We start from the raw sequence: 11,397 nt of genomic DNA on the forward strand, positions 1-11,397 counted from the left end.
CCTCGCGGTTCCAGGGGCTCCGGCGGGGGCTTTGATGGGGGGGGGGGCTTTTAATGACTTCTGACTCTGAGGGCCATCAAGAGTACTGAAGGATCTCCGAGTCTTCCCGTAAAGTTCTCTAATCCTGCCAGTGTGTCTGGAACAGATGCCGGGAGAGGGAACTTGTAGCCTTTCATCTGTGTGTGTCCCGGTATTAGATGTCCTCCATATGATAGGAAAGTCAGGACGCCAAAGAGTGAACCAACAAAACCACGGCCAAGTTAAACAACAGCTCTGATGTTTTCTTGCATTTGGGGTAGATGCAGTGGTGTAACAATCACCATAGCGACACATGGGGGCCCGGCCAGGACATCCCCCTGATGCCGTGCGGGCCGTCTGGGTCGCTATGGCATCTCAGGCTGCTGGCTGTCGCTGGCGGCTGTGAGGAGCAATCGGGCCCTGCCTCCCCATCTCTGCCGATGATGGAGGAGGCTGGGCCTGCAAGCGATCGTGGAGAAGAAGGAGGCGGACAGAGGATCGGAGCAGATAGGTAAGAGGGCTGGACCGCCCACCTGAGACCCTGCAGAGCCCACCACAGAGAGTCTATGGCGGGCCCTGCATGGTCACCCTCAGGTGGGCTGAGTGGGATCTCAGGTGGGCTTAACTAGAAATCACAGGGCCCCATACAAAATTTTTGCTGTGGGGCCCTGTGATTTCTAGTTACGCCCCTGGGTAGATGTAAATCCTAATGACAACATTTGGTTTTCTAAATCACTACATATTATAAATAATTACCAAATACTTGTATTGACTTTTACATCTTAGTGATGCGGATCTTCTCAGCCTCTTTGCAACCACGTCATGTCTGCGTGATATCCAGCATTGGGCTGCATGGTATTTCTCAGGGAGAGCTTCCTGATGGTGACAACAGTAGACCAACCATATCTACTCAATGAGGGTCAACACAGCTGGGTGTAGTCTCCATTGGGAGGGTGGGTGACAACACGAGAGCACAACTGGGAGATATGGATGGAGCATTGTCACCCTATAACAGGAAGTGTCTGAGAATAGACCTTCGTGGCAGGATCACCATTATTTTAATTAAAGCTGCAGATTCAAAACTACTGAGCATGATGTTCGAAATGACATTAATGTGTTAAAGCTTCAATCAGATTTTAGTGATTGGGTTTGCTTTGAACCAAACAGGTCATCAAAGGCCGATGTAAGCCGTCATTGATGACCTCATGAAAATGCTTGTTGCCTGCCATGCTAGCCCTCTGATTATCATTTGAGTCGCAATTTCTGAACGAGGTCACAGTAATATCAGAGCTCCGGCTCTATACACCTGATCTGGATCATTGGAGTCAAACTATTAAAGCTAAAAGAAAAAGCAAGAAAGCCAGAGAACTAGCATTTTACAAAGGAGGTAATGTACAAATGTCTGTGAAGAGTTCTTCAGCCTGTACACCCGGTGTACCCATTATGAGGGGTTCACACCATTGCTGTGCTGAGATCCCGGGTCTGTACACTCGCTGTGCCCATTATGAGGAGCTCCCATCATCCCTGTGCTGAGTTCCCGGGTCTGTACACCCACTGTGCCCATTATGAGGGGGCTCCCACCGTCCCTGTGCTGAGTTCCTGAGTCTGTACACCCGCTGTGCCCATTATGAGGGGCCCCCACCATCCCTGGCTGGCAACACCTGGATTTCCTAGGACAAAACAGATCCGGGAATTATGGTTGGGACTGACTCGTTGCACCTATACCCAATACATGACTTTTTGGTGGGCAGAGCTTCCACATCTACAACAGGACAGATGTGTGTATTAGTCGCGGATTCTATACACAGCTGTGAACATTTTTAGCAGCCATTTCACATAATGGAACTCCTTCATCGGCTACCAATTGTCTTCAGATTCTGAAAAGCTTAAAATCCAAACAAAGGGGCGAGGGGGGGGGCCTTGGATTGAAGAGAGACGGGAGACACTAACAATTGACATTTTATTGAGACGTGTGTAGTGATAATACTGAAAACTGCCGAGGCAACAAATTAAATACGTTAAAAATTAACCGAAAAACACATAACTTTATATACAAAGAGAAATGACAGAACATACGCAGTGCAAACGATGAGCAATGTTAACATGAGGTGACGAGAGACGTGACACAATACCCGAAATCCTCTCTGCTAATTAATTCATACAGGAAGTGACCTTTCCATTACAAAGTGTACCTGTCACCTAAACACAATGGGGGCGTCCCGCAGGTACAATTAATTTCCAGAAGGCGGCAACCTCGCCGGCCTACGTGCTGCCGCCACGTTCACAGTGAATTGAAATCCAACGGGCTGCCTTCAATGGCTGCATGCTCAGGTGCACATTGAAAGCAGAACCCCCGATTCCAAAGAAATGTCACTCAGTTGCCTGAATAACTGGCATTGTTCCCATAAATTCCCAGTTGTGGGCCCAGTATCGGAACCCTCTTCATCTGGGGGGCTTGCGGAGCCTACAAGATGCTGAACCTATAAAGGTGCTGGTATGTCTGCGAAGGTTCCCATTGCTCCAGGTCCTGGTATAGCTAGTCATAGTTGGTCACATTCAATTGGACTTGTTCTGGAATGTTGAATACATTGTGTAACTGATCCAATACACTTCCGTTCCTATGAGTGTCAGGAAGACACCCCGCCATTTATATCCACCCGGGTAGCACAGGCACCTTCATCCGGTCACTATGGAATGTTACTTGTCCAAGGAAAAGGGACATTCTTTTGGGGACAGGGAGGTTCACATTTTGGACAGAGATGACAACCGGTTCATAAGGGGCCATCTACGTCAAACTGAAACCAACCCTGAGCAGGGGCGCGGGCCTTCACCACCATCCGCCTTCCACATAAAATGTCATTTCATCATCTCTACCCACCAAGTGATTTCTCAATTTGCACCGTCAGCCATGAAAATTGAAATATTACCAGACATCCATGCACCAAGGATGGGATTATGTATCTTGAACAAGGCGATTCCCACAATTTTCACACCGCCCATGCTGTTTTTGGACGATCATTGTCTTCAGTGACACATCCTATGGTGCTTGGATTAGGGGTGTCCATGCTACCCGTGTGGATATAAAGACTGGTGTATGTTCAAAAAGAAGAAATGGAGGGTTAATAACTGCTTCAGTCAAAGGCCCGATTCGATTCCCATTGAAATGTTGTGGCAGGATTTTAAGGGGTCATTCACACTGTCTTCATCTTCTTTCTGAATATCCCTAAGGCCTGGTTCACACCTGTACGTTTTGTAGCGCGTTCAACGCTCTACAAAACGCTTAAAACATGAAAATCCCATTGTTTTCTATGGGTATGGTTCAAACCTTGCCGTATTTCAGCCTGTCTGAACGTGCTACAAAACGGCCTACGCCTGAAAAGGTACAGGAGCTTCTTTGCGGCGTTTTTGTCGCGCGTTTCCATTGGGATACAGCCAAGTAGCCCTCGGAAACGCGAGTTTGTCGCGCGTTTTTTTTAACCGTTTTTTTACCACGAAACGCGCATATTCGATACGCCCAGGTGTGAACAGAGCCTCAGTCTTTATAGCCACAAGGAAGTGCAGGCTCGGGGGTCAGCGTGCAACGGCATGCAGGCGCATCCATAGGGGGTACAGGCTGCTGCATGCAATGACATGCAGCAACTGTCCCTCCCAGAATCAGGTCTCTGCACAGGCCCGCACGCTCAGGTAAATGACCCCTGAAATGGTCAGTGCAAATAAGGAGACCCAAAAACGTCTTGCAGCGGAAGGCATTTTGAAGGGAAGAGTGGTCAGAAATGTCTACGTTGATGTCAAAGACTTGTGGGGCAGTCATAGAAAAAGACTACAAGCTGCTACCCGCTTCTGCTGCCTAGGGCGTACTTACTTTTTCCACTGTACACCATGCTATCTATTGATATCTTTGTTGAATAAATAACGGCAGTAGATCCCAGCTGTGGGCAATGTTTAAATGAAAATCCGCCTGTTCATAACATGTTGAAAAAAATCAACAGTTTCCACGGGGTGTACTTATTTTTTTCACGCGGCTGTGGGCCGCTGTCGCCCAGAGTTCCCGTTGAACTCAAGTGGTATGAAGTTCAGTAAACTTTTCTAAGCCCATTTCTGCGTCTTACTTGCAGCCCGTTATTAGAAGCCGTCTCCGCCCCCCCAACCATCGCTCCGTCTGTTATAGGTGAGCGATGAAGGACGATCCATCATACAGAGAAGGTTCTGGCAGCTCTGGAGACTTTGTATACTTTCCCTTTCGCAGCCCGACGCGCGCGGCACACGGCGACATTTACAATTACAGCTCTCTCAGGGCCGGCGTGAAAGATGAATGGCGCTGAAGCGCGCGGCGTGATTACAAAGTCAGGATAACCGATTTCAATGACATTATAGCAAAAATAATTATATATTTTTTTTCTGGCGTGATGAGAAAAAGCCTCTCGCTCTCAGCGCGTTGCATATTTCATGAATGCCTTGCGGGGATTATAAGACATCCGAAAAGCCCCTCCGAGCAAGATAAAATAAAACCACATTCAACGAGCGGGGACACCGAGTCATACGGTAAAGAGCACCTGTCACCAAGTACTGCCACTTTGTGGGCTCAGGAGTCAGTCTATCAACCCGCCAGCAGTATACGACACCGATTCAGGAGAAGTGATGTCACCAGCATCTAATGAACTGATGGTAGAAATCTACCGTTTTTTCGGGATCGAGTACCAGTACTTTGCTTTCGGTACTCGCCGAGTGCCGATGCATCCTGGGCAGTCAGGAAGCCAGGCGGCGGGTAATGACATGCCACCCGCCTTCCCGATTGCCTAGGAAGCCGGTACATCTTGTTTGGCTGGCTTGATTTTGATTGCTTATCAGCCAATCATCCGGCTTCCCGGCCAATCAGGAAGCCAGGGGGGCGAGTAATGACCCACCTCCCAGCTTCCTGATTGGTCGGGAAGCCGGCTCGATGCTGATTGGCTGGGAAGTCAGTTTCCTGGCCAATCAGGAAGTCGGAAGGTGGGTCATTACTTGCCACCCAGCTTCCTGATTGCACAGGCAGCTGGCTCCATGTTCCCCCTACAGCACTGCTGGTCAGAGGAAATCTCTTCCGGCAGCTAAGCATGTGGGCAAGTACCCGCCCAAATACTCGGTATCGGCACCGATACCAATACTAGTATCGGTGTATCCCTATTGCAATCTCATATTGGTCAAACCCGTAAAGCTGCTGCCTAAAAGTGACAGGGGCACCTAAAGGAATGATGCAAAAGCCTCCGATGCAAGCGGCTGATCTCCAACTCCTGTTCTGTGACAGTGGTCCTAGACCAGGATAGTTTCAGCACATGTGATGTCAGGAACCAGGACAGGCCTGGCATTCATTTCTAAATTGCATCTCCTTTAAAGCCAACAAATGTCCAAAATGGAGAACGTCTGGCCTTGGTTGCAGACGGCAGCACTTTAGTTCAGCCCGGATGTATCAAACTCAAAGAATATATGATGTCACCTTGCACTCCACAGTCTGTGACGTTCTATGGTCCAGGAGCTCCATTGTAGCTTAGAGCGCCGTTCTTAAAGAACAACACATCATGCCACGTACGGGGCCCCCTACACATCCACATACAGCTTCTGGTTCCAGTCTAAGCCACATCATTGATATTTAGATTATTGGCCCAAAACATCTGAACAGGCATAGAAGAGCCATCGGTGGAGATGCTACGGCCTTGTTCAGTGTCAGGCCCAGCTGAACAGCCAGGAACCCTGAGGAACTATCCAGGAGATGAATGAGATGGCAAGGGGTGAGGTGGACCAAGGAAAGCCTATGAGAAAATCTGCTCAATGGTTACACGGAGGGCTGCAAATGCTAAAAGATCGTAGTGGTTGCACCAGCCACCCTCCAAGCATAGCCACAGATCTACAATGATGGTTGTTCACTAGAAATCATCACCTCGATTTGAGTTGCTTGGACATCTCATTCCCAAACCTTGGCCATTAATATGCAGTTGCCCCCTTTGGGGCTGTAACCGTCCCCACTCTTCTGGGAAGGCCTCCCATAAGATTTTGGAGGGTCTGTGGAAATTTAAGTCCATTTGTGAGGTCAGGTGCTGATGTTGGATAAGAAGATCTGGCTCACAATCGGCATTCCAGGTGCTCGGTAGGGTTGAGTTCGGGGCTCTGTGCAAGACACTCAAGTTCCTCCACACCCAACTCTTTATACCATGGTGGATGAGAAGACCGAGCATGCAATCTGGTTCCAATTCACCCCAAAGGTGCTCAGTAGGGTTGAGGTCGGGACTCTGTGCAGGACACTCGAGTTCCTCCACCAAACTGGTCACACCATGTCTGTATGGAGCTGGCTTTGTACACAGGGGACAGTCATGGTGGAATAGAAAATGGTCTTCACCAAACTGTGACCACAAGGCTGGACACCAAGCTAAAATCAATCCCTGTGCCAAAGTGTAAATCACAGAGAGAGAGGAACATGCCCGAAGGAGTCCATCCTCCTAAGGGCAGCTAATACCCCAGCAGTCCTCCCAGGACACAGGGGAGGGGGATCCTCCCAGGACACAGGGGCGGGGGATCCTCCCAGGACACAGGGGCGGGGGATCCTCCCAGGACACAGGGGCGGGGGATCCTCCCAGGACACAGGGGAGGGGGATCCTACACCCCCCCAGGCCAAAGGGCCGGGGGATCCTCCCAGGACACAGGGGAGGGGGATCCTGCCAGGACACAGGGGAGGGGGATCCTCCCAGGACACAGGGGGATCCTCCCAGGACACAAGGGTGGGGGTTCCCCCGAGGACACAAGGGTGGGGGTTCTCCCGAGGACACAGGGATGGGGGTTCCCCCGGGGACACAGGGATGGGGGTTCCCCCGGGGACACAGAAAGGAAGTACAAGGGGACAGTCAGGGAACGGCTGGTGTGGGCACATTTGTGGTGCTGGATGAGTGGTCCCCCACACACCCAGAAGCAATGCACCCCCCCCCCCCCTGGACAAGTACCCTGGACAATGGACGTAGCCGAGTATATTCATACTTCACAAGGCAAGAGTAAATATGTCCAGGATAGCTTAGAGAGGGTCGGGAGGGTTGGACGGGGTTTACATTTAGTAGCCAGTAGATGGAATGCGTGCTGTGGGTCGCGCCTTCAATCCTTCACCTCAATAACAACAAAACAGACAACTAAAGACAATAGAAATAAAAAAAAACGGAGCAGACCGCTCCTGGGGGAGGCCGCCATTTTGTAGGATGCGCAGAAACGGCGTTTGCTAGGAAGCGTTGACATTGCGCAGTCACCGGCTGGAGTGAAGCTGAACTCTATGCCCAGCCATCGTGACTCACGAAGCTCTTACATCATATCATCTGTCACCACTGTATCAAACTACACTTCCCATCATGCAATGCGAATCAGCACCTTCAACAGTCATGAATGTGAGCGCTTAGGATGTCTGCCTGTCAATCAAATTAGGAAGTGAGGGCGGGCAGGACAAGCCGCGGATCTGAGATGGCCGGATCCTCCTCCTACAGCGCATGACCCCGCCGCTGCTAGAAATAAACTACTATGGGGGATGTTACAGGACCGGACTAGGGGGCGGCCATAGGGGGTACCGGTCTTACATACAGGAAGTTGGGGACACCGAGCCCTGGGAATGCTGAATCCAAAGAGCGGCTGCTGCACGGTTTGGATAAAGACGCCATATTTGTAGAACGGACATACAGAACAGCGACAGCCGGAGTTCAGCTTTAACACCGGAGAATCAAAGCAAACAGATGGAGAATTAAAGGACGTGCTCTTGTAAGATGGCTGCCCGCGGAGGGCAACATTTCAGTCTGTACTGGTCAAAGACTCGGCCTACCAGCGGCTCTTCACGGGACAAGGAACATACACACAGTGGATGTGACACGGACTAGTCCCTCCCTTGTTCTCATGCGGCCCCCTTCGTAGGACAAGCAGCGGCAGATGTCGGCATAGGAAGCGTAGTCTTGGCGCAGGATGTGACCGGAGGTACGGATAGGAGGGGGGGGGGAGGGGGCCAGCGGTGGAGAAATCAACAGAAATCCGTCTTTATCGTGGCAGAACCCCATAGCGAGGCCTTGGAAAGCTCGATCGTCCATTTTAGGGGGCGACTGCCGAGGTTAAGCTCCCTTATAAATTCAAAGGTCAAGGGGTGGGGTAAGGGGGGGGCGGCTGGATCAGGAGGTCATATAGTGCTGCCTGAGGCGTGCTTGGAGGAATTCGTGCGTCAAGTTGTGCCGCGTAATGATGCCAACGATATGGGGAAAAGCCTTAAACCCATAGTTCTCCTTTAAATATCACATATAATGTAAAATAAAAAACTAGGGATGCACCGGTACCGGTTTTTCAGTATCGAGCACCGATATTTTATTTTTTTGGGTACTCGCCGATACCGAATACCGACACCGGAAGTCCCATTAAGGAAACCAGGCGGGGTGTAAATGACTTGCCCCCCAACTTCCTGATTAGCAGGGAAACCGTCTCCATGCTCCCTGGTAATGAGACAGCATGGGGCCGGCTTCCCGGGCCAATCAGGAAGCCAGGCAGCGTGTAACGACTCGCTACCCAGTTTCCTGATACCGGAAGCTTTAAGTATCAGGCCCGGCATCGGAGCATTTGGGCGAGTACGAGTTCTCGCCGAAATACTCGGCATCGATACTAGTATCGGTATCAGTGCAATCCTAATAAAAAAAAAAACGTATAAAAATAATAATGACAAATGTATTGATACATAACCTCAGATGGCGCTCACTGAATTGCTCATAAGCGGTTTGTGTTGGCGTTTGCTGCCCCCTACTGGACATAACACAGTACAGCAAACATGGGGGAGACGTGCTACGGATTGATCACATGGTGAGGTCGGACGGCTGCACTTACCTCTCCTACGCCGTTGACCACAGGGAGATGTCTGAGCCCCATGGTTCTGAAGAGGTTAAAGACCTGCGAGATGGGCGTGTTGGGTGACACGTTGAAGGGACTCGGGTTCATGTAAGGAGTGACATCCTGAAATGGACAGAAAGCACACAGCACATAAAAGGTCCCACCAATCGTATAGGGCAGCACAGAGACCAAATGATGACATCACCGGGCCTAAAATAAGGTAGCTAATGAAAAGATTTTATATACAAAATATCAGCATGTTAAGGAAGGGGGACCTGAAATGGACAGAAAGCACACAGCACATAAAAGGTCCCACCAATCGTATAGGGCAGCACAGAGACCAAATGATGACATCACCGGGCCTAAAATAAGGTAGCTAATGAAAAGATTTTATATACAAAATGTCAGCATGTTAAGGAAGGGGGGGAGGTGGTGGTGTGGTGGTGGTGGGTAGTGCAGCAGCATATTCTCCAGGTCATTCTATTCACATATCCATCCCAGATAGGGTGACACTCGCAGACAGGTTCACTTTAAATGTAAAGCAACAAGTTCGCTTGAAAGCTGATCCCATGCAGCTGCCTATAGGGGAGCCACAGTGGCCTGGCTATGGCTATAGCAGCCCAGGCGACTGCTATGGGTCCTGGGGGTGGAAGGGGGCCCCCCATTGGGTTGTTGAGACAAATTAAACATGGAAGATGTGAAGATAATACCAGTACTGCGTCATTGAGGGTCGGGGTGGTTGCAGTTGATGACAACTCTAATCCCATGTAAAGTCTACAGGGCAGAGACGACTTCAGAAGCACAAGAGAAGAATTTTGGGGTCTTGGCATCGTTACTCACAGCTCAGAAAGAAAGTAATCAGGGCCCCCCCCCATCACATTTTTGCTTTGGGACCCCATGATCTGCAGCTCCAGCCGAGGGGAGCGTGTGACTGTCCCTATCCTCCCACGTGACAATGCTCAGCGATTGCCCACTAAGGCACCGGCACCGTTACATGGGGACAGTTCTCAGGCATGTGTATGCTCCGGCTTGGATTGAATTAGAACTTTACACAGGGCTTCTCCTCCTCCCTCCCAGGGGTGAACGTAGAGATGGAGGAGGGAGGTTTATGCAGCTGTGGGTGGAGACGGACTCTATAGAACAGAGCCGTGTAAATAAATGTTACTTCCTACAATTCCTTTTCTTCTTTTTCTACTCACCACAATCATCCGCGGATTGAGGAGCGTCAGGTTGACGTCATGGATGTCGGGGTAACGCGGGTAATCCTCCAACATCTCTGCGTGGCTGAGGCGGGGCTGGCTAGCACTCTGAAACATTAAAAACAATCTATTAAACTAGGGATGCACCGATACCACTTTTTTAAGACGGAGTACGAGTACCGATACTTTTGCTCAAGTACTCGCCGATACCAATTACCGATACTTTTTCTTAAAGGGACAGGTCACATTTTTTCTAAAGCAATAGAAACTAATGCTTTAAGGTCACTTTCTTAATATTATGATTCATGAGATGACGAGGGAGCATGACGCCGGCTTCCCGGCCAATCAGAATGCCAAAATGCCTCAAGATAGGCAGAGCCAGCTGTCAGTCACGCAGCTGGGCAGATCCCGGCACAATTGTCGGGATCTGCTCCGGCTGCGGCGTCTCAGTATATAGGGAGCTGTAGCTCGCGGTATACTGAGCTTAGGGTGACGGGAGGACGCTAGTTTGTGTCCTCCCGTTAGCCTAAGTAGAACTATGGGGAAAAGCCTTAAACCCATAGTTCTCCTTTAAATATCACATATAATGTAAAATAAAAAACTAGGGATGCACCGGTACCGGTTTTTCAGTATCGAGCACCGATATTTTATTTTTTTGGGTACTCGCCGATACCGAATACCGACACCGGAAGTCCCATTAAGGAAACCAGGCGGGGTGTAAATGACTTGCCCCCCAACTTCCTGATTAGCAGGGAAACCGTCTCCATGCTCCCTGGTAATGAGACAGCATGGGGCCGGCTTCCCGGGCCAATCAGGAAGCCAGGCAGCGTGTAACGACTCGCTACCCAGTTTCCTGATACCGGAAGCTTTAAGTATCAGGCCCGGCATCGGAGCATTTGGGCGAGTACGAGTTCTCGCCGAAATACTCGGCATCGATACTAGTATCGGTATCAGTGCAATCCTAATAAAAAAAAAAACGTATAAAAATAATAATGACAAATGTATTGATACATAACCTCAGATGGCGCTCACTGAATTGCTCATAAGCGGTTTGTGTTGGCGTTTGCTGCCCCCTACTGGACATAACACAGTACAGCAAACATGGGGGAGACGTGCTACGGATTGATCACATGGTGAGGTCGGACGGCTGCACTTACCTCTCCTACGCCGTTGACCACAGGGAGATGTCTGAGCCCCATGGTTCTGAAGAGGTTAAAGACCTGCGAGATGGGCGTGTTGGGTGACACGTTGAAGGGCCTCGGGTTCATGTAAGGAGTGACATCCTGAAATGGACAGAAAGACCACACCACAGAACAGG

At 50.0% G+C, this 11,397-nt stretch overlaps 1 protein-coding gene across 1 annotated transcript in view; it reads right to left on the minus strand.

The window, feature by feature from the left end:
• Positions 1-8,053: 8,053 nt before the first annotated feature.
• The window catches only part of CLCN6 (chloride voltage-gated channel 6), a 31,738-nt gene continuing 28,394 nt past the window's right edge, over positions 8,054-11,397 (minus strand). The window contains exons 22-23 of the mRNA XM_018571276.1: positions 8,878-9,003; positions 8,054-8,270 (exon numbers count right to left, since the gene is read on the minus strand). Coding sequence (XP_018426778.1) covers positions 8,178-8,270; positions 8,878-9,003 — 219 coding nt within the window. The 3' untranslated portion in view covers positions 8,054-8,177. The remainder of the gene's footprint in view (positions 8,271-8,877; positions 9,004-11,397) is intronic.

The sequence above is a fragment of the Nanorana parkeri genome, unplaced genomic scaffold (genome assembly GCF_000935625.1).
Source record: "Nanorana parkeri isolate BGI_ZX_2015 unplaced genomic scaffold, ASM93562v1 scaffold1724, whole genome shotgun sequence".
Lineage (NCBI taxonomy): Eukaryota > Metazoa > Chordata > Amphibia > Anura > Dicroglossidae > Nanorana > Nanorana parkeri.